Here is a 24,558-nt window from a genome sequence, read left to right as displayed (position 1 = left end):
AGTAGTGTCAATTAGCTATCACTGTTTTAGTTATTAACTAGGCTCTGCTACTTCAAAAGGGTATTTTCATATGAGTGGCATGTAAGTCAGTCTAGAATATGATCTGTTCAAAGGTGGAGCCACATGGTTTAATCTGTTGTTGCTGTTCCCATGTTCTAATTTGTTAGAAGAAATTTTATGTATGTTTTTCTTTGACAGTGAGACCTACAGAGTAGTCTGTGTAAATTTGATGTATGGTGCTGGTTTTGACATGTTTGAAGTTTTTTTCTGATAAACCCACAGATAGGAAATAGATTTCTGAGTTCATTTTCTGAAGCATGCAGTGTTTTGCTATTGAAACCAGGGGTTCTGTTCATTTAAGTAACAATGAAATACTAAGAGGAGTCTGAGATTTTTTCCATCCTGGAAGATAATGATAAGGAGAAATTGACGAAATATTTGGCATCTTGAGGTCTCTTTTGAAAACTGGAAATATATACAAGAATCAAAAAATTTAGTTTTTTTTTTTCTAAAATATGATGTTGTTCCCTATTTGTAGAAAGAAGTGTTCATGTGTGTAACTTTTTCTAATCTTTCCTATAGGCTAAACTTCAAGTTCATATTGGCAATTAACCTACTTTTGTGACTACTTTTCTTTTTACTCATGTGTTGTGGCTTAATCCCAGCTAGAAACTGAACACCATACAGCTGCCCACTCCTTTTCTTTTCTTGGAGAGGTGGGAAGAGAATTGGAAGAATAAAACTGAGAATTTATGGATTTGAGATAAAGACAGTTTAATAGGTAAAGAAAAACCAAAACAAGGAATTAATGCTCTTCTCTGGGCAGGCAAATGTTGGGTCTGGCTGTTCCCAGCCCCAGGAAAGCTGGGCTCCTTCATGTACAATGGTTACTTAGGAAGATAAATGCCGCTCTGAACATCCCCTTTCTTATTCCCCTAGCTTTATATGCTAAGCATGAGCATATGGTATGGGATACCCCTCGGTTCACTTGGGGTTAGTTGTCCTGTGTCTCCTCCAAACTCCTTGTGCACCCTCACCCTTTTTACTGGTGGGGGTGAGGAGCAGAAAAGACCTTTACTCTCTCAACTCTGTAGTAATGAAAACATCTCTGTGCTTTCATCAACACTGTTTTAAGCACAAATCCAAAACACAGCACTATGCTGGCCACTGTGAAGAAAACACTCTATCCCAGTAAAGAGCAGTGCAATGTAATAACACTTGGTTTACTTAGAGAGCCTTTTCCTGCGTATTTACTATTGAACAATAATGCTTACAGTAGATGTTTTCATATAATGGTTTGGGTTGGAAGGAACCTTAAAGATCGTTTAATTCCAACCCCTTTGCCATGGGCATTCCTTCCATTAGACAAAGTTTTTCAAAGTCCTTGGGAGTCTTCATGGTAGGTATCTTTAAAGCATGTGTGTGCTTGAAAAGCCTCTCGTTTGCTTTAACTTGGAAGACCTGTCCATGCCTTGACAGCTCAGTTTAGTCTTGTTTAAGTAATTTCACTTTGGTACCTTTATGTCCATTCAGCTTTCTCCAAAAATAAGCACTTAGCCTCCAGGATGGACACTGTGGTACTTTCCTGCCACTACTCCATCCACAGAAGGATGTTTCTTGCTTCTTGTGTGCTGCTGGAAGGCTGGGATATTTTGAACTTGATGATATGGACCCAAATTCTGAGCTGATATAAATGTTTGCTTCCTATTAGATTTCTGCCTTGTGTCAATAACCCTTTTGAAATGTGACTGCATATTTATCTCTGTTTTCTAGTGGAACCTGTCCTGGTACTTGACAGAAGCAGGCATCTACAATCACTAATACCTTCAGGTCAATGTAGCTGTGAAAAAGGGTAAAGTTGTGATGTTGTGCTTATAACAAAATTGCCTTCTAAGTTACAGTTGACCATGACTTTGGTCATGGTGGTGGTTTAAGGACATAAAAATGTCAAATATGATTTGCAATACCTGGATGCAAACATTTTGTTGCTTGCTTTTGAAAATACTCTATTCGTTAACTTCTGTTAAAAAATACCAGTCAGAATTCTGCAAATATGTAGACTAAAATTAAGTTTTGTGAATATTCTAATTTGTCATAGTCTTTGTTTCAAAGCTCTATAAAACTTAGGAAATGCAGTTTTGCAGTGAACTTAAGGTTAAGGAAAATACTTGCAGGTCTATAAATACATTTTTAAAGCATAGGAAAGCTTAGAATTTTTTAAGGATTGGTAGATGATAAATTGAAAATACCAGCTTCTATAAAAGTAAATTGCTTTAGGCTGGGACTTTGCCAGCTTGACTGTTGAAATTAATGGGATTAAGATTGGATACTTCAACTTGATATTTTATCCCTTAACACATTCTATTTAAAAAAATAACCTTGACTTTGAATCTTTTGAATTAATTTATTCTGGAGAAAAGATAGCATCTTTGCAGTACTTTTTCCTCTTAGGTGTTTTATGATATACATTTGATATGGCTTGTTTCCAATTTAAAATCATGCTTGTGTGTGGAGGAATTATTATATCAAACATTAGAGAAGAAATTACGTGGTATTGTTAATGAATTTGATTGTTGATTTCATGCCTCTAAATCAGGTGAAGCAGTGTGCTTCTGACTGCTTTGTGCTAGAATGGAGCAAACGCAAAGCAGCTGGAATGTCTCAGGTATGCAAGAAGGTTTAAAGCCTGTGCCTGTTGCCAGTGCAGCCCAGCTAATGTGGGGCTGTGAATCTTGCTCTTAGTTTTCCCTGTGTGGCCAGAACTCTCCTGCTGCTGTTATGAGTTCAAGACCAATGAAAACTTGATCTGTGTTTTTTGATAGGGTCCTTTGTGTTGCTGGTTTTGTGAGTCTTAGAATTGCTCCTGTGTGCTAGGTGTGACTGTTGATGTGATGTCTGTGTTTAAGATGCCCCTGCTACTGAGCTGCCTGTTAGTTACAGTAACAACAGCCTAGATGTGTATTATTGGAGATGGTGAAAATGCCTTTTCTCCACAACTTGCATATTGTGACTTTGTGTCCATGAACTTGATCTTTCATCATGATATTTAAAATTTAATGTACTGATTTTTTGGGTCTCAGAGTGGAAGCCCGTTTCTAAATACCTTCCCATCAAGCACAGTCAAAGGATTTTGAATTTTACTACTGTGCAGACAGCTGTGATCTTCATAATTGGTTTGTGTGGGTGTCAGTGTTCAGGTCTCCAATGAAATTTGTCAGAAAAGAAATGAGACACTGAATGAGAAGGGAATTAAAGCAGAAATTTGGCTGTACAGATGATTTAGCAGTAATCTAATGTGGAGCTAATTGGCTAGTATCCAAATTATGCTTCTGATTGTTTGTTTTCCTCTGGGGTAAAATGTTATTGAATACTCGATGCCTGCTTCCCTGAAGTAAAATAACATAAGCTTCATGTCTCAGTATTTTGTTCTAATATCAATTTTTATCTTGTATGGCACAACTGTTTCTTATAGAGTACATGGATTATGATATCGAAACTAAAAATGTTGGATTGTTGTAGCAAAATACTGGCCATGTGTAGGCCAGCAGGAGTTTTACATTATTGGTGCCAGAATTTCACTCTAGGTTGTTATACAGTAGATGAATTTTTAATGCTTAACTTTTGGTTGTCATCCATATTATATTCATTAGTCAGCAGAATGCAGTAGGTATGTTCCCTCTCTCCTCAAAAAAAAGACAGGTTACTTAAATGTTCATGGAATTGTACTCCTGCAGTCAGATGAAAATCTTTGTCACAAAGGACAGTCTGCTGGAAGGCTTTAAAATTGTGTTGAATGTCCAAAGTCCTTCAGTCAAGTTAGGTAATATAACTGAGCAAAAGCAGAGCACTGGAATAGATGGAGATGTAGCAATTGCATTTTATAATTTTTTTCTGTATTGAAGTATAATTTTAGTTTCCCTTCTTTGTGGTGAGGTTTTCCGTATGTCAGCTGTCAGATGGGGAAAGCCAGAAGTCATTGGGCCCTTCAGGAATGACCTCACCAGTTTCTGTAAAGGTGTTGGCCTCCGCTTTTTACCGTATTTTTACTAATTGGACAATAACACTTTGTTCAACAAAAAACTTTGATAATATTAGTAGGAATCATCTTCCTTTATAATACATTCTAAGGTTGCTACTTGCATGAATAATAATAATAATGAGAATATGTATGATTTTCATCTCAGATCTGTGTAAGATACTGGAGTTTGTGTCATAACCTGAGGCTGTGAGCAAGCACGCTGACAAAATTTCTCCTTTGGGGAAATAAGGCAGCTACAGGACCTTAAGGAGACCTTTGTCTGTGGATTTAAAAACTGAAATATGCTTTAAGCATTATGCCAAGTGGAGTTCCAGTTTTCTATGCCTTGGATGCAGCAGAAGGGGGTCTTGCAGGGGGTATTTTCTGGGGACTCAAGTAATCTGACAGGGCGTGGAATGTTTATGGGGATGTTGGGATAATGTGCAGCTATAACCATTGTCTATGGCTGTTCTGGAGCAACGTGTGTAGAGTGGTTGGTTGGGGATTTTTTGCAAAGATAAATTTACTGTCCCTGTGGTAAATGTTCATTGCTTATCTTGATATATTCTGATTTTTAGCTCAACGTAAGTAAATTATTTTTTTTTCATAGCAGTCAACACCCACAATCCAGAGATTTTTGAGAGTGGAACTACAGATGCATATTTGTGTCCTCATGCTGGAATGATGGTACCATTTTGTATGTGTGACTAATGTCATAAATACTTGGGCTTGTGTGCTGTGTCTCTTGTGAAGAGACAAATATTGTGTATCCCAGCAAGCAATTGTTCTTGCCTTAGATCTTGGAATAATTGCTGTTTGGAGCTAATCAGTATTAATAGGTTTTTAAAATGTTTCAGGACTTGTTTAAGGTATGTCTTGTTTTTTTTTCTTTTAGGTGGCCTGGCTTTAGCTCAAGTACTTTTCTTTTATGTGAAATATCTGGTTCTGTATGGTGTTCCTGGCCTCCTCCTTCAAATGGATGGACTCAAACCTCCAGCTCTACCTTGCTGTGTGAGCCTGATGCACAGTTTCACCAAAATGTGGAGGTTAGTCATTTTTGCTTTTCAGGTGGTTTATTACTGATACATGGCAGTCAGTATGAGCATGCATGTGTTATGTGTATATGCTCACATACATGTTTGCTTTCCTGTCCTTGTGCTTTTTCTCACTCCCATTATTTATCTTTAGTGCTTTTTAAATGGACTTCAACTTGATGGTTACTTTTTTCACACTGTAAAGGGATAAGGGCAAGTATCTGTTTCAGCAGTTTCATCTTTTAATTACTAGAGTTAGACTCAGCCTATCTAGCTAACATAGCATTTATTTTTTCCAGTTACCTATTAAATTTTTTTTTCTTTTCAGTCTGGGTCTATACCACATATTTCAGCTTGAAATCCTTCCAGAGACTGAAAATAAATGCTTGATTAATCACATGAGGAAAGCTGCAGTTATAATATTTTAACATGTAAAGTCATATGGTAGAGGAAGTCTTCAGCACGTTAAAAGTACTATGAAAATGGTACTTGTTTATAAAGTAGGATGAACTTCTGGTTCTGCTTTGCTTTTAAGGGAGTTTCAGAACAGTATTTCTTCAAAAACCTATGAATTTTGTATCTTATGTTTGCTTTAAATCAGTCTTCACTGATTTAAAAAATGAAATATTTTCACTGAAAACTGTCTCCAAGGTGGATTCTGCTTAAAGTTTACCTTCCGTGTAATAACAGTGGATTCACTTTACTTCTCTCCTCCCTTCTGGACTATCCAATATTCCTTCAGGCTGTGGGATTCTGTGCCTCAGACTCCTAAAAACATCCCCCTAATGATTTAGACTTGTTAGTCTTTTAGGTCAGAGGGTTCTCCCCTGTTGTGTTAGTGCAGAGCCTGTCAGAATGGTGCTTACTCCATCTTGTCTCTGACTGCTTTGCAGTATGAATAAAGCTTTTAATTTTAGTCATAAAAACAGTAGGCCTGATGTTATCAGAGTTTTATTGGATGAGATTTTAATTTTGTTTTCAGCTTGAAGTGAGTTGTAACAAGAAGGCTGTAGTTTATAACAGTTGGCAAGTGTAGATCTGAAGTATTCAAAGAAATGAAACAGGAAAAGAGTGCAGAAAACAGATGAATTATTAAATGTTATTTGAGCTACTAACAACTGCTTTAGTGTAAATGCTTTTTCAGATTTTGCACTGAACTTATGACCTACTGAGTTAATATAGAAATCTGTCATTTTTACCAGGCACTCTCATGAGAACAGCATCTCTTGGCCTGCTGGCACTTGTAGGCAGAGCTGCAAACAGCAGCAGTTTCTTCCCTTTGGCAGTTCTTATTCTAGGGAATTTGTGTATTGCACTGGAGGTGCCAAGTGAAAGTCAACTTCAGCACAAACTCTAATGACGCTGCTGTGTCAGGTAGTTGTAACAGGCCATGAAAAGGTGCTCTGTACCTGCAAATGTATGTGGTGTATCACAGTAAAAAAACTGGGCAATCCTTAAAATATTCATAACTCTTGTATGAAAATTGAAACTAATATCCAAGTAGAGAACTTTTCTTTATAGAAGGAAGTGTCAGTGTTTATCATTTGCCCAATTACTTAATTTATATCAAGCATTCATTGCCAGAAGTAATAAAATTATTTCACAGATTGAATTTGTTTGCTTTGAATGTTGAAAAAAGTCAATTATTATATACCTGACTTGATTTCTTGCTCTCAAAGCTCTTTAGTAGTAGATTTTTCTGTAGCTCCTGAGTTATGAGTCATTCTCAATTATCTGAGGAGCTTTGTGAATGTCCTGAATTATGATGTTCTTATGCCTTTACAGTTAAACTCTTCAAACACTACCTAGAGGCTTTGCTGTCTAGTGTGGTGCATTGGTATGTTGTATAGGAATGTTGTGTTAGAAGTAGGAATAGCTTTTTTTTCTGAACTATATGACTGAATATGACAGAAAGTTTGCAAATTATGGGTTTAGCATAAAACAAGGGAAAAAGGGGGAAAGTAAATGGCTCATGTTGTGCAGCCTTATTAACCATGACACTGTGTTTCCCTAAAGTTCTAAATGCATTTTGATAGTTTGTGAATACAAGACTTTAAGGAATATTCCTGACAACTTTATCAGAGTGTGTCAAATTTAAATATTAATAGTGCCATGTCTAATTTTAAGCTGGTAGAGTGAGATTTGTACCAGACTGTTTTCATTAAATGGTAGTCTGGTAAAGCTTAATAAAGACTTCCTAGGGCCAGGTTGGGAAATGTAGAGGATTGGAATGATCCAGATGACTTGGAGTGACACCACTCTTAGCCTTCTGTCTGGCATCAGGGACACTGCTCAGAAAAGTGCTTGTGTGTGCTTGGCTTACTCTTCCCCTTCTAGCTGGTATCCACTTGAGAATACTGTCAGAAACATGTTGGCTGGACTTTCCAAGGCTCAGTATTACTATTTTTGTCTCAAAGCTTTTAGCAGTGCACATTTTGAAGGAGAGAAGGTAGCCTGGAGAGAAAGACAAAGTGAATGTCACAATGTAAGGAATGCAAATGTGCTGCTAAGGAGCCTTACCACCACCACCTGGTGTCCTTTGAGCATAACAACAAAGCTTTTGATCCAATCTATCCAGACCAGTGTCACTTCTAGTCAGTACATGCTGACATAAGTCTGTCATAATTCTGTGATACAGCACGTGGAAGAGCTTTCAGTCAGGAAGGTAAGAAAGATAACACAGTGTCTCTAAAGTTCTTCTAGAGCTGAAAAGCAAAACCAGTGTTAAAAGACAAGTAGTCTGCCTTTCTATTTAGGGTACTAAACAATTAATCAAATCATGTCCATTCAAACCTAAAAATAAAAGACTTTAATTAAAAAAGTTACCAAGCCTACAATAGGTTCTCCCTAATTCATGTTTAATCAGGACAATATCTAGAGTCAAAAAATTATCAATCATGTTTGCTGTCTGAAGACAGATACAGGTGTTGAATGTGTTACTCTGGTTTCATTTTACCAGGATATTGTTTGCTTGCTAAATATGCAGCTGCATAGCTAATAAATGCATGATAAATACACTGCTATTCAAAAGCTTTATTATAGCTGTGAAAAGGAGTCTGTGAGCTCCTGATTTCCAGAGACGATAGCAGTTTAGTGGCACATGATCTTTGTTTTTAATGTCTGTGTTACCTTAAACCATGATGAATTGAAACTTAGTTTTTGTTACCAAGGTAATGAATTGTGGCAGACAACCAGAGTTGTTGGAAACTTATGCTTTTAAAGAATTAGTCAAGGCTGATGTTTGTCATACAACTTCTCAGGTGTGGGGGAAGAATTGCGTAGGGCAACTAGAAGAAGTTGTGCTACTGCTGAACCTTGCAAATTGAAACTTCAATATGGAAAAATATCCTAGTGGAGGAGTAATGGTTTGGAAACTACAGAAATAAAAGATAGTACATAACTAAATCCCATATCAGTTTTGGCATATTGGTAAATTATCTTGGCAATGTATTTCACAGAGGAACTTGTCAGTTTGTAAATTAGGACAGCAGTTAGCTCAGCGGCTGTTAATGGAAAAATAATCACGCTTCCATTTTGGTTTTTTTTATACTGCTATGGCGTGTGACTGCAACAAAAACATCGGACACATTGGATAGATAAGTTTTGTGATGCTGTGGTAGCAGCATGACATTAAACCCCCCAGTTATTTCTGGTCATAGACTGATTTGAAATGTGTAGGAGCACATTAATGATGTTCAGAGGGCTGGGGTACCTCACTTATACAGATGGTTTGAGAGAGCTGGGTTCAGCCTGGGGAAGTGAAGACTCCATTTTGCATTGCAACCTTCCAGTACCTAAAGGGGGATTATAAAAAAGAGGGAGAAGAGACCTTTTTATGCAGGCAGATAGTGATAAACAAAGGGAAATGGTATTAAAGTGAAAGAGGAGGGTTTTAGAGTGGATTCTAAGAAGCAATTCTTTAGTCAGGTGGTGGTGAGGCATTGGAATATGTTGCCCAGAGAAGTTGTGGATACCCTGTCCCTGGAAATATTCAAGGCCAGGTTGTATGGAGTACTGATTAACCTGGTGTAGTGAGAGTTGACCCTACATGTCAGGGGCATTGAAACTAGATTATATTTAAAGGCCTCTTACAACCCAAACAATTCTGTGATTCCATGACTTTTTCTGTGTCTTTCCACCTTGAATCTTGTCATTCTCAAATATCCCAAAATAGTTTGGAGACAAGTGTGTTGGTGATGTATTGTGCTAAAACTTGATGCATGTTTACTATAGGTTAGTCTCCACAAGAGTAGAAACTTTTCAAGAAGGCAGGTAGAAGTAACATATGAAATGTAGATTTCACTGTAAACACTATTTTATCTAGAATAAAGAAAATGAAGTTGAAGAATGCTGCCAGAGGCAAATATAAAATGTAGTGATAAAGATAAGATTGTTTTCAACTACCATGCTTGAAGTTCTAGACTCTGCTTTGTATTTAATAACCTAATTCTTGACAGACAAGAGTCTGACATAAGGGAACCCCTGATTTTCTTGCATGCTTAAGGGGTGGACTAGGAGAGCTGTATTTTGCACATACACACACACTTCCATATGAACAAGTTAAATTTATGTCAGTGATGTTTTAGTGACATCCAAGAATGGCATCTGAGTTATGATTTGCAAGAAATTGTCTGCCATTTAGATTAGTTTACTGGCCTTGTTACTATTGAAGATTATTTGCCTGATATGAAAAAAGGTGGTCTTTGTGCAAGGTCTCAGTGGATTGCTTTAAATTATGGATTACTATCTGCTGTGGGTTTATCACATTCTTGGCTAGAATGATATCATAGAAAGTAGATCTATAGATAAAAATGTAAATTTATTTGCATTTGTTTCTTCCTCATCCTGGTACTTTTTCCCTACTTTTACTGTTGATCGTGAAACTTTCCTCCTGGAAACAATTCTTTATATGTCAAAAAGTACGTTGCCAGGGATTTTTTTCCCTTTGTTTTGGACTTTTCTGGGAAAAGCCAAGTCTGACACTAATGTTATGTTTGAGTGTGAGCACAAGAGATCATTGTGACCACATGCAATAATTCTGGAATGATGAATAGCCCACAAAAACTTAACATCTTTTTTTTCTGTCTTAAACTCTTGACAGTATTGTTCAATTGCCCATTAGTTTTTGGTGAGGACTAAAATAGATATTTAAGAAAGGAAAATGGACTTCCTGACCTGTAGAGGTAAAGTAATTACTTGAGTGCATTTTCATCTGTGCTTCTTACGGTCTCAACCAGTTTGACATGTACTTTCTGTTCTTTGGGCTTCTGATTTTTAGTAGTGCAATAAATAATCTTGGGAATTAGCTTGTTAAGTATATCAAGACAAGAAAGATGCTGAAAGGCTTGATGAAATACCATTAAGAAAATGTAACTAAGATCAGAAGTGGAGTTTCTGTCAGTACTTGAATTGGAAAGCTTGCCTCCTTAAATTCCCAAATAACCAATGTCTGGCACAAGTTAACACAAACATAATTGTGTGTAACAATAGCAACTGTAGCTGTGCTGCAGATCTGTGTAGTCAGGATGACATCCCTGCCTCTGGGCTCAGAGTAATGTGCCTTTGTGTGTTTAGGGGCTTGTACTCTAACCAATGGTGAAAGGTTCACCCTTTCTGTTTGGGTCTTGTAGTGCCCTTCTGTTGTGGTGTCTCTGAATAGGCTGATGGATGATCTGAAATAGGAGATAGTGGATTTTCTCCCTAAATTTCTTCCTATGAGTTTAGTTACTCTATCAGTAGTAACAGCAAATTGCTGTTTTGCAGCTTATCATTTGGAGATAATTGCAGGGCAAAAAGGAAGTATGATAGGTTAAACTTCTTTACATGGCAGGTATCCTCAGGAGCAGTTAAGTTACCAAGCCTTCAAAAATTTGCATGAGGGAAGGAGAGGCCACGCAGTGAAAAAGAACTCCACTTCTCCATGGCAGATGGAGGGAGGGATTCAGCATGAATCACCCAGAGCCTGGTAGAAATTTGAATGGCACATCCAGATCTGTGGCTCACACCTGCTGCCCACCCCTCTGTGGAAAGGGTTGCAGCAGCTGCTTTCCAAAGCTGTAGGGGCACCTCCTCTGGGGTTCTGTGGTTCTGTGCCTGGGGACAGGGTCTGTCTGGGGATTAGAGCTAGGAGTGCTGGACAAGCCTACTTTTGTACTATGAACGGAGAATCTCATTTTCAGAGCTATGAACAGCCCATCAGTCAGCTTCAAGAGGATCAGATATTTTCCAGGGGATTTGTTTTGTATTTGTCCTATAGTTCTAGACAGCTACCTTTTTGAAAGCACTCTATGTTTGTGATGGGAAATACTGAGCATCTGGAACTGAGAGACAAGAAAAGGAAGGACATGCTTATGCATATTTTCCTGTCCTTTAGAGTTTAGGATTGTCTGTTCTGGTATATCTTTACCCTTTGATATTTTCAAAGAAGGAAGTTGTCCACTATGTTGTAGACAGTGCATCAGGTAGAATAAATGTCTTTTAAATATCTAGCTTCTCACTGGTTTTAGACTTTAAAAATGTTAATGCTTCAATATTTCTGTTTCAAAATCAAAAGACATCTTTTCCCTACTGTGTTTTCGAGGTGGTATCTTAAAAAATGAAAAAAAGATTATTTAAAAGGATATTTCAAATAAATACAGTCATGCCCACAGTGTTGAAACAGCCTGGTGCTCATGAGTAAAGGAGAATTTTATTGAAAGTTAAGATAATTGCCAAAGTATGCAGAAGCCATTGTCTGCAGACTTTAACACGGTGAAATATAGGATTAGGTATCTTGTCCTGTCTGTACAAGTGCAGTGGATCAGATCCCAAATCAGTAGTTAAAATAACATGCATAAAACCAGTTGTGTCGTGGAAAGCTCGTGTGCCTAGAAAGCTAAATGATGTGCTTTAAAACACTTAAAGAATATTAAGTTTTCATTCTTGAGCAGGTTTTAATGTGGTCTTTGAGGATACTGACTGTGAATCTTGGAAACTGCTCTTCTTCCTTCTGTTGATACATAAAGTTGAATGTAAGGCAGGTCTCCCTGTATGTCCTTGCCCTCTGCAGCTCCTGTGGTATTCCTAAGTAGAATGATTTGGTGTTAAATACACAGTCACAGTGTGGACTGGCAGCTGGAGTCAAGGAAAGCTCTCTTTAGGCTGTGGAGTTATTTATAATCTCTAAATATTGCACCTGCTTGCCAATATCTGAATGCTTCAACTTCTTGCCAAAAACTTGGTTATTTAATTGTAAAATTAGTGCATATCTTTAATTGCGGAATAACTTGTTTTAAAGTTTAAAAATAAGTCTCCCTGATATACTGATTTTTTTTTTTTTAGCTGTGGTGATGCTTAAAGCTGAGTATGGATCTGTGATGTTTCCAGCTCAGGTGTCATCTGAATATATGAAAGTTCTGGACTGGTTAGCCATTCCCTCTCTCACTGATGGAGACAAAAGATTTCACTGCTTTCGATGTCAGCTAAATTAGTGCATGCTGCAGTTACCTACTATACTGTACAGTTCAATTTGCTGGTTACATCAAAGCTTTGAAAGGCTCTTTAAATCTTTACGATAGAGAAAAAAAATCTGTTACTCTGGAATGTAAAAAGAAGTGCAGTAATAAGGCACCCTAGTCCTTCTTGGGTATAAATTACATAATTATTGGGAATTTATTTGTGTAATGTTTGCATTGCCACCATAATTTGAAATTGCTGGGATTTTTAACAGTCAAGGTAAGCCCACCTACTGCTCTTCACCTGTGATGCACACTGTTCACTGTACTTGATATGAACTCTGTGTAGATACAGACTATTACTGCTGCTCACATTTGGCAAGCAGCGCTTTGCCTGTTCACAACTACTATAGAAAATGAGTAATGGCTGTTAATAAACTTGTTTGCTCTGTTTTCAGTAAGGATAGAGATCTCACAGTAATTGGACAATCACGCTGCAGTGCAGGACTCTTACATGACAAAGACTGAGGGAGAACTTTCCCTATGGGAGTTTGCCACTAATGGCCATTAGGTTTCATCCACTCTCCATGAGCTACCATAGGCTTTTGAAGAATTGGCGAAGGTATAAAATTAAAGTAATATTTCTTCTGAAGGGTTGTAGGAGAGATTAACAGAATACAAATGAGACTTTTCTTTTTAAAAAAGTGTTTGCTGAGCTGTATCACCAAAATCCAATGATTTGATATCTGAGAAACAGAACCAATTTATTATTTTAAAGCCTCCCAAGTAGGCAGACTTGTGTGTAATTCACATAAACACTGGCAATGGCTGATACCTGCTGAATGTTCTGCTTTTCTTTCTGTCCAGGAGACTACAGGGGTGAGGAGGAGTCACTGCCTAGAATAATTAAAACTTTCCTCAGGCTTTCTGATAAAATACAGGTTCTGCATTTAAAGTAAAATAAAAAACCAAAACATATTAGGTCATGAATTCAGTTTGTAGACTGGAGGCCACTAGCATTATGAATTGTTTCTCGGTGGTCCTCAAAAGAGATTTCTCTTTGTGGATATCTTATTGTAGGTTATTTTTACTATGCAGATCTCCAGCTTGAGTTCCCAGCAATTAACTGAAACTGTGCAGATGAAGCTTTGAGACTGTCTAATAGCTTCTACTTGGAGGTGAAAGTGTATCTAACAAAATGCACACCAAATTTGGACTGTATCCTGCATTGTACAGACTGTCCAGAGTCAGTCCAGGGATATTTCTGCTTCCCTTGAAATCAGTGAGGGTTTTGTGCTGATTTTGTTGGTGTCAGGATTTCCCTGTGGTTTTGCACCATTCTCATGGGTACAGGAAGGCCTAGCTTCTCCCTGTGATGCTATGCAGTAAATACTTCCCAAATAAAATGTTTGGGGCTTTACCTTAAAGTGATTGCACATTTACAGAGGACTCTTTCTGTGAAATAACATGAATGTTGGGTGTGTTTGCCATATTGGTGCTGCAGAGCACTTACAGCACTGAGAATGAACCTCTGTATGGAGGCATCCAGCACAGGCACAACACAGTGGCAGCTTTGGTTATTCTAATAATGGAGGAAACCAAAAGGCAAGTTGGTATACTGCTGAATCATTCCAGGAGGAAACACCACATAGATTCAAAGTGTTTTATCTAAGCATGAAGTGTTAAAATTCCAGTATCCTTAAGCAAGTGTCAGAGAATGATAAAGACATCTTCGTGTATACACAAGTTCTGCTTATTATTGCTGTAACAGGAGATTGTTTGTCAAAGATGTGATATGAAAGCATTTGACAGTCTTCGTATTTTCTCTTTCAAATTGCATAGATTTTTCTTTTTACTTTTAGGTGCATTTTTGCATTGAAGTAAAAGCAAACTGCTACTAGTTTACTGCATTGCAGATGGTTAACGTCAAAGCTTGCAAACAAAAGGGTCCATTGAAGCTTGAGATCTATGCATAGCAAGTTCTTAAGATCCTGATGTTTACAAGAGCACTGAATTCACTTAAACAGGAATTTTATAATTTGATTGAGCTATCTTGCATGGCAAGAATGGAGATGCAAAGGAAACGATAGGATTTGCTGAATAGTAGGAATGCCAAAAGAGCTCCATATATTCATTTGTTTCTAATTTCACTACCATATCAGTGGGCAGACTAAAATCTGTACGTGGGTGGAATTCACCAAGTGTCTTGCACAAATTGAAAGGCTGATCTCAAAAATGAGAGCTCCAAAAACATCCTTGTATGTGGCAAGAGAGTTCCCAGAAAAATGTTAAAATATGACTTTAAAGGCTTGGTGTCCAAAAGTCTGTTCTGTAGTTCAGGTAATTGATAAATGCAAACAGATTGCTGTGTTGGACTGGGTTGCGTTTTTCATCTCTGTCTTCATTTTAAAAACTAATACTGCTACACAATATTCAGTTTAAGTGAATATTTTTTGTGTGCTTACTGTTTATTTCTCCTGTAAAATCATGTGTGACAATTTAATTGCTGTTTTTCTATTTGAAGTTGTGCATCAGCTTTCTAAATAGTGTATTCAAGTACAAAGGCAGTTATGTTATTTAGAAGAGTTGTGCTGCTTGTCACTGAAGAAACAAGCTTTACCTGAAACCTTCATAGCAAACTTGCAGAAAACTGAATGAATTCAAGCGTTGGATAGGCAAAAGTGTCTCTTAGAAATATAGATGGCTTTCCCAGATGTTTATTTAATAATGAAGATGATGGTGAATCAATTGGTAGCAGTCACTGCTTGAAAAATACTTATTCTGTTTGGTAAGATGTACCCCTCCAGGGGATTTGCTTTAGCAGAGTTTTATAGCTCATTGAGACATTAAATAATAGTACTTAAAAAACCTGCATATAGACTTTAGTATCTGCTTTCCTGGTAGTAATCTAACTCTTCAGACAAGACTCAAAAATTGTTTTAGATTCACATTGCACACTCGTAATTATTTGAAATTTGGAAGCATTCATCTTTAAGGAATTGCCTGCTGGGAAGGTTGCCACAGGCAGCATTGATTAAAAAAACCAAAACATGAGCAGATATAGGAGAATCCAGAAAGGTACCTGTCACGATCCGCAAGGTGGGATTCGTGATGTGGTTCTTTTAGTCAGTCTTAGAGTACAAAAGATTATCAGCAAACCAAGGACTTAAACAGCAAAACACACTTTGAGTGCTCATCAGCACTAATATGCGATAGAGGGAAAAGAGGAGAAAGCAAAGCATAAGGAAAAGAGAGTAAGGGGATTATAGCTACCAATGTCGAAGTCCACTCAGCCGTCCAACGACGCAGAGTCTTCTGTCTGTTGGGGAGGTCTCAAAGGAAGGTAAGTTTGGGGTATAATTTTATAGTCTTTTACAAAGCAAGGGGCGCAGGGCCAAAAACAGATGAGATTGATGATCATTGTGATGAATTCCATTGTGCGAGGGGCAGGTGTAGGGTACAGAGCAATCCATGTCGTGCAAGTCTTTGCTCACCAGCAGGAACGAGGGCAAGGTGTCGTGGAAAACCCATTGCACAGGGTACCACGCACAAACCTTTGCTCACCAGCAAGAACGAGAGCCATGAGTCGTGGAAAACCCGTTGCGCAGGTTACCAAGCCTCTGCTCACCAGCAGGAACAAGGGCAGTGTACTGTGCAACCACCTGCAAACAATCTCTTAGCAAACATCCATCTCAGCTAGGCCCAAACCCCCAAACCAAGTCCCTTGTGATATTCAGGGTCTCAGTCTCTGTCCTTGAGATGGTTGTGAGACAGATGAGGGAATCTTCGGACCGTCTCTTACAGTACCTCTGGGAAAAAAGGGGAATTCTTTTTATAGAGTCTTTTGGGCATCCCTGCTGTAGGGATTGCTTGAGAAAGAGGGACACTGAAGCAACTTGAGTGCTGTGTCAGTGAAGGCAGCTGTCATTCAGACTCCTCAGTCTCCAGTGCAAAATACTCTGGTGTGGGAGAGACCCTTGGTCAGCAGCTCACTGGCTAAATTCCACATTTATTTGCAAAGACAGCTAATGGAAGTGCTAGTCTTGCAAACAATTCTGCAATTAAATAGGATGGGCTACTCTGAGGATATGGGAATGAGTTTGACTTTCTAGTCAAGTTCAGCCACGTTTTAAAAGAAAGCACCAAGAACCATTGTTGAAACCATGCAGCACCTACAATGCTTTTTTTAAAGAGATGTTGAATACCCAGAGCGCCAAAACTATAATAAATAACCCACTTGTTGGATTTCATCACTGCCATAAATGGCAACCAGGCTGATTTGAAGCAATTTAAGTGCAATTATTGTTTGCTCCAGCGAAGTCCTGTCCTGCTTACAGAAATTATACCATTCCTTACTGCGTTCAGAACTGTTTATGTTCATATGGTAACATGACTGTTTTAAGGAGTCTGGGATATTTCTGTCTACAATACAATGCAGTCTCTGGGTACACAGTGTCACATTTGCCTGTCTCCATCTGTGTTACTAATTTTTTAAATTTTTTTTTTTTTATAAATGGCCCATTATCTATGTAGGCCTACTCACTTGAAGGTAGGGCACAAAGTAAGAACCTGGCTACTATCTGATTTTGAATGCTGATGTACTGACTGCTTGCAGTGAACATCTTTCTGAGGACCATGGTTAGCCAAATACTTCCCAGATTATGCTGCAAACTGCATGATTTACTGTACTTTGTTTTCAGGAACAGTGTGTAGCCCAGCAGTCCTGGGGGGGAACTGACAGAAAATAAAGCTGTACTGGTTTATCTTCAGCACATGGCTGAAAAATATGGATGTACAAAATCAGAGTTGAGCAATTGAAATTATTGCAATTGGTTTCATAAAATATGGCTCTAGTAGTTGGCTTAACTTTAAGTTGATTTTTGTAACTTGATCGAGTATAAAAGCTACATTACTAGAGGCTCATACAATTCCTTGTTTGAGGAACCAACATTTCGACTTCAGTTAAAGGAAGGCACAGCTTTCTGGAAAGTGGGATTATAAACAATCCACTGGATGCTATGTGCTTAAAATTTTGAAATGTTTTCTCCATCATCTTTGTTCTGAATAAACACTTGAAGACAGGTTGTTGCATAAGGCATTTAGCTTTCAGAGCAGAAACTGCAAGTCTTAAATGATTTTGAAACCTCTGCCTGCAATCATCCCTCTTTCCCCAGCAGGTACACTTTCACAGAGTGTATATTTTGGAAAAGGTCTTTGTTGGTTTAGTGTGTGTTTATTATTGGTCACCAGTCTGTAGTTGATGTACTGGGAAAAGGCAAGTTTGGTTATGAAGGATTGTATGTGTAATGTTTCATTGACTTGTATCAAACTAGAGCTTCCATGCTTAAGAAAAGCATGAAAGTTGTGTAGGAACTGTGATCCAAAACTGCCCTTCAGAGGAGCAGAACTAGGGATGCTTTTATAAAGAAAATAGCTGTCAAATTGTTTGTACTGTCTATAATGGTGATGAAACTGATGTTCAGTGTATCTCCCCTTTATTGTTCCTTTGGCTAGTTAAGATTTTGCTTTGTTCTAAGACCATTGCTATTTTGATAAACTAGATTTTACTTATTTCTCCAAAATTTGAAATACTATATAGCTATTGACATTTGAGCAGTATAGAGAATTTAACTGGTAAATAATTTTTTACTCATATTGCTGAGGATATCCTTTCTCTTGTTATTTTCGATTCTAATTAAAATATTTATTTTGAAAAATTATGCTCATTATAGGATTTTTGAAACTTACATAACTGAGGCATTTCTGGAACTTGTGTAACTGAGGCACCCTAAACTGTAAAATCTACAAGCTAAATCCTGCATTTTTCAGGGAACTTCAGGATTTAACAAGCTGTGTGAAGTTGGTTATAAACTTTGTTGTGGTATCAAGTAAATATGGGGGTATTTTATAGGCAGTAGATAATCCTGTCAGTGTGCATATGGCAGGTCTCATTCTGTGCTGATTGTGGGGAACATTGCCATGCCTGATGGGTGGAGTCCTCTGTTGAAGGGCTCACTATGAAATTTTTAATGCAGATACATTGTGATTATTTGTTCTCTTTTTTCATTTAATGAAGTTGCTTATTTCACCCCAAGCTGCTGCCTCAAAGCTGCTGTACAAATCCTCTTTTACCCCTTCTTAACATTTCTGTCTGAGAATGGAGGGATTAATTGCATCTGCTAGATATTTCCATTCCTGCTTCACTGTGTTTTCACTTGTCACCTTAACTGCAGTTTGTATTTAACAATTTTTAGATACAATTTTCTTCAGCAAGAATAGTCAAAAGTGTCTGTGGCAGTGTTTTGTCCAAACCAGTCTCCCACAATGCTTTCTTTCAGTGTTTGTGCTTTGCACAGTATTTCTATTTGTTATCCCAGGTGTATGTAGATAATATCCATAGCCTTAAGTAATGCAGCTATTTCTCCCATTTACAATTTGAACTTGTCCAGCCTTGATATTCGTACTTTTGGAACTAATCAATGATACTGTCTCAAGGTGTCTTTAACATCTAACTGCATGCTATATAATGTCAAAATTCTGTTGGTCACAGTGTAGTTATATCTTAAAAGACTGTTTACACTGTTTAGAATTCAGGATCTTGGGTAGACTGTTGAAATGTATCAGTACAAAATCAAATTTAGGAATAATGGGCCCTGTCTATGTATGCTGAATTATATCTAGTGAGGCTCTGATAATTATCCCTTCTTGTAATTTATTCTAATAAATTGATTCTATGCATGTTTATTTTTAATACTTATTAAAAATATTTCCACAAAATATCCAATAGCTAAAGCTCCTATGAAATAAACTTAACAAAACTTTTCTAATAGCAAATGTTTTAGATGTATGTTTTATATAAATATAGATGCTTTTAAAATAATGTTTTGGAAAGAGTGAAAAAAGAGGTGAAAATAGCATATCATGGCATCTGCATCAAACTATCTTGTTTTCCTCCCCGTCTGGACCCACTCTGCCTCAGCTTTGTCCACCCCAATCTTCTTCAGCTCTGATATCTCAAGTTATCAGGACCATTCACTTTTAATCCTTTTGGTAAGCTAAGTCCTTTGGCTCTTGGTCCAGTGTCAGAAGCGGTGATATTTTTATGTTCCACATCCCTGTCCACAAGAGGCTCATTGTGTGTGTCCCATCAGAGACTGTAGCAGACTTGGTGATTGCCATGAAGAGCAGCTGGGAGAACTTGAAAAGATCAGCCTGGCTGAAGATGTGCAAGGTGGCTGCTTTGCATATAGCTCTCTCCTGAAACCATGCAGGTTTCTTCTTCTCCTTGTCCCAGCACAAACATTCTGAGTGTTTGGTCCTAGGAATAAAAAGTTTTCAGAGCTAAAAATACAGACTGTGTCCAGCTCCAACACAGAAAAGTGTCTGTACAACACAGAATAGTTTAGTGAAGAGAGGAAACCAAAATACAGTACGTATCCAGGCAGGAGGAACACAGAAAGATAACTGGATGCTCTTAATGCAGTTTAATTGCACAGTAATATAACAATAATATAAGAGGTGTAATCATTTCAGGAAAGGGTTGTGAAAAATACAGATTGAATGATCACCATGTACATGTTTCTGGCAGGATGTTTCTCTGTTGCAAGGTAGCTTTTCAGTGAGAAATTCGTTACTTACCTCTCTACCCTGCTGAACAAGTGGACTTTCTTTCCCTGTTAGCTCCTAGAATTTCTGCAGCTCATCATCTGTCTGATATTATGAGGATGCCATTAACAATCTGATGATTTCTCTTGCTCTTTCAGTTAGAAGGCAGCACACAGGAAGTGGTACTATTAAAATAAAACTGTTGTATTCAAAATGACCAATTAGTTTTTTTGGAACAGAATGCTCAAGAGCTTAGTATATGCCAAAATGTTTTCTGTATATGTGAAATATAAGCCCATCCCAGAGCAAGTCCAGTACTGGGAATAAGACACTTGCATTTTCCACCTGTGCTATTATGCACACAGCTAATCTCAGGTTATATGGACAGTCCCATATGGCTGGCACATACTTCAAGTATTAGGTAAATCGTCTCAAATCAGCAGATACTTCCCTTTAGTGTCAAGGACTTGCTAGTACAGTGTTCATGTGCTTGATTCTCCTGGGTTATCTTAGGAATGGAGGAACCAGAAAAGGGGAAGAAATGCTGACAGCTACTGTCAATGTATGTTGTTAGGGCTGAAGATTTCAGACATGGTTCTTGTAATTTAATGTGATCTAACTTGTACTTACTGTCAGAAGTCTTCAAAACTAATTTCCTTACTGATGTGAGTGGAGCACTTGGAAGGGTCTGCTTCTTGAAAATTCTATATTTGAAGGAGACATAAGGGTTTTTTTGATGAATCTTTATCATGAAGAGAATTCACAGCAGTCCCTTGCATTTTAGTGCAGTGCAGAGCAGAAAAGGGGAAAGAGATTCCACAGCAGTTTTGCACAGAGGATCTACTTGCATGTGACGGAAAATGTGCTGGTGATCGGGATGTTTACATTATTTCCAGGAACAATATATACACATTTTATGCTTTATTTGTGTTATAATACTTTGAATGTTAATACTTTATTGAATAAGTACTCCAACAAGAGATTTGTGAGCTCTATAACGTGCACCTAAATCTTTTCATTATGACCAGCTTAAATTTCATGTCATCACAGAAAGGAAATTGTGTGTTACGCTTTTGCTCTTTGCTTTGTCAATTTAGTAAGTTTATATTTGGTGTTGTTGTTTTGAAACAAAAAAGTGTTTGTGCAATACTCAACAGAGTGGTATTTTTTAATAATTAAAATTTGGTGGATTTTTTTTCTTACAGAAGTTTTGATGTTGGGCTGCATCGCTTTCTGGTCAGGTAAGCTAATACTTACTTTGAACTGCACTCCCATACTGCTGTGGTTTAACCTCAGCTGGTAACGAGGCCCCATGCATGCTCACTCCCTGCAGTGGGATGGGGGAGAATTGGAAGCATAAAACTGAGAGGAGTTGTGGGATGACATAACAGTTTAATAGGGGGAGTAAGAGCCAAGCCACACACAAAGCAAAATGAGGAATTCATTCACTCCATGTGTAATGGTGACTTGGGAAGACAAATGTCATGACTTGGAACATTCCCCTGCTGCTTCCTTCTTTCCTGAGCTTGATACGCCAAGTGCGACACCATATGGCGTGGGATATCTCTTGGAGCCCTGTCCTGTGTCCCCTCCCTCTCCTCCCCTTGTGCACACCCCCAGTCTACTTCTCAGTGGTGTGAGGAGAAAAACAGGCCTCGACTGTGTGTAAGTGTTGCTCTGCAGGAACAAAAGCATCCCTGTTTTCAGCAGAAGTCCAAAGCACAGCCCCTTACTAGCTGCTGTGAAGGAAAGAGACCCTATCCCAGCAAATACCAAGAAACATGTTAAAAAGCATTTCTGTTATAAGTAGAAATCATCATATGAATTCAGTCTTGCTTTATACTTTCTATGTTAAGTTCTTATTTTGTCTTCTGTTGATTTTTTAGTTTGAAAAAGTTTAACTATTTGTCTTGGCTATCTACCCAATGTTACTCTCTAATGAACTTCTTCAGGAAAACTTGACTCAGGACATTCCAGTGGCTGTGAAAATCTTAATTTTTTTTGTACTGAAGAAAAGCTTTTAAAAACTCTTTTCCACTGGTAACTCTAGTACCTTCATACCTTGAAAGGTAAAAAGGGCTTGAATTTTATAGAAAATTTGGAACGTGGAGGGGAGTCTTCTATTCTCAATAGAAAAAACAATTTATTCAACACATGCAATGGACTATCATCTGAAGATGAATAAGGAAAGTGGAATCATTGTTTGAGTGCTTTGGTTGATGATATTTAGGGGGATGAAGCAATTAAATCAGGGCACTTCAACAAGAAAAGGCAGGCTAATGCATTTGAATTCTAGAGCGAGAAACTGTTTTTGCTGTCTCGAGTTTCTTTGTGTGGGCAAAGTCATGAAAGTTCACCAATAATGTGTTTGCCTTCATTTTTAATAAAATACCTATTACCATCTACTGTTCTTTACAAAGAAGTGTAGTGTGTATTTTGATGAATTTTTTTGTGGTCTTTGGGCACTTAGAGAATTAATTCTGTCAGTTATTTCATCCACTGAAATGTCTATCAGTGAAGAACTCTACCTTGGAAGAATGAATCCAGTATGTATGAACCAGAATATGCTGTTTGGGTCTTACCATAAGGATCAGGTGGTGTCAGCCTTTCCTTGTGTTGACTTTGCTGCCGAACTCTTTATTTTAGGCTACTTTGTCATATTTCCTGGATAAAGACTGTCTTAAGCCTTCACACATGAGTCGTTGTGGCTTTAATGCAGTGACTTTTGGCACCAGATATGAGATCATACAAGCCTAGGTCACAAGGAAAATTTGGTTTGTTATAAGGTTGCACAGGCCAACCCACTCTCATAAACTTTGAGCTGTAGGCTCTGTAAAGTTAGGGCTATTTTTCTATTTCTACTTTCTGTGTAACATTACCATGTTTGACGGATAGCTCCCTACATTAAAGGCATAGTGTCAATATTACTGAATGTACTTGTCTTTTAGACTTCTTAGACAACTGAATATATAAGTTCTGGTATCAGTTCTACAAAATCAGTTACATCTATGTTTTGACAAGCAGATTTTGTTTGTAAATAATTGTATAAGAAATTGAAATCATCATGTTGAGATACGGTTTTAAAGATGCTACTTTATAGAAGAAATACAGTGTCCAAGAAGGTCTTCTGGGAATGGGTGCAATTACTTTAACCAAGAGTAGAATCATGGTAAGCATTGATGTACTAAGTTTGAGCCCCTGCTAATGCTTCTGCCATAAAATACTTTCATTTGCTTCATACAAGAAGTGTAATAAGATATTATTCTCTCATACATACAGCTTTACATCCTAAGGAGATGCAGTATTGAAGTTGTATGCTTGTGTAATCCTGGACTGCAAATAGCCATGGGATTGGCATGAGTTGAATGTCATCTTTGACAAATGTATGAGTTTTTCAAAGCCAGCTGTGTCCTGTGTAGTTTGTCTTCTAGCCTTAGCTTGGACATTTTCAGCCTGTTACCTACCTCCGTTAACTATATCATCTACTTTCTCTGTAACTATGCTGCTAAGGAGGAAGTAATTTTCTCTTCTGTTGTACCAGAATGAGTTTTGCTTGGTGTTTCCTTAACTAAAAAAAAAATCCTTTTAGTAGGTGACTTTGGAGTAGGAAGCAGACTTGGTGTTAATATCTTCTGTTGGTCTGCCTTGTGAATTTTAGTAGGTTATTGACATTTTTTGCCTAGACAGTCTCTGCTCCCAAGAACGTGCGCTTTATCTCCTCTGTTCATAAAGTATCTGTCATACATGTTATACTCTCCTCTTCACAATTTCATTTCTGTGTGAAATAAAACAGTAGGAAAGAAAAAACCTCAACCCAAACAAACCTGAGTTGCACGAAACATTGAAAGTCTATGAGGTGGGATTTGAAATGCAAAATAAATTATATTGTTTTAAGTATAATGACTTGACCCAGCCTTGGAACAGTGTGGCACTTGCAAATACAAAGTGTGGGGCCAACAAAACTAAAAATAGTCTCTGCTAAAAGGATAATCTGCCTAATTAAAGGCTAATTTAAGGAACCAGGACTGTATGTACTAGCTTGGTATACACAGTCAGTGGCTTCCCCAAGTGAAGCATGGCACAAAGTATTTTTGTAATTACAATTACACAGGTTTTTTTCTGTGTTCTTAGTAAAAAACTATTAGAAAATAATTTCTGTCCACCAATCTTTGTCTTAAAAATGGTATCAGAGGCACAGTTCAAGATAGCTTGAAAAAGTTTAAAAGTCTCGTATTTTCAAATGTACTATGGATAGGTACATATTATATTTTGATGGCTAATAATGTGTTATTTACTGACTTGGACTGAACTGGACTCTGCAACTAGATTTTTATTTACTGCTTGCAGGTTAAAATCAAGTGATGTCATGGAATGTATATTTATGAAAGTAAAGTGCAATTGAGTATGTGGGGATCTGGGTTTTGAACATTTGTTAGGTATACCATTATATTTGAGGCAGGGGTTTTGG

At 37.6% G+C, this 24,558-nt stretch overlaps 1 protein-coding gene across 2 annotated transcripts in view; it reads left to right on the top strand.

Annotated features, from left to right (window-relative positions):
* HHAT (hedgehog acyltransferase) overlaps positions 1 to 24,558 on the top strand; it is a 146,634-nt gene that overhangs the window by 13,042 nt on the left and 109,034 nt on the right. For both annotated transcript variants that reach the window (XM_088053830.1, XM_088053831.1), the window contains 2 exons: positions 4,914 to 5,064; positions 21,296 to 21,331. In XM_088053830.1, the coding sequence (XP_087909956.1) occupies positions 4,914 to 5,064; positions 21,296 to 21,331 (187 nt within the window). The remainder of the gene's footprint in view (positions 1 to 4,913; positions 5,065 to 21,295; positions 21,332 to 24,558) is intronic.

The sequence above is a fragment of the Pseudopodoces humilis genome, chromosome 3 (assembly GCF_049639895.1).
Source record: "Pseudopodoces humilis isolate 2021_Gansu_Grassland_sample_001 chromosome 3, ASM4963989v1, whole genome shotgun sequence".
Taxonomy (NCBI): domain Eukaryota; kingdom Metazoa; phylum Chordata; class Aves; order Passeriformes; family Paridae; genus Pseudopodoces; species Pseudopodoces humilis.
This window is presented reverse-complemented; position numbering and strand designations above follow the sequence as displayed.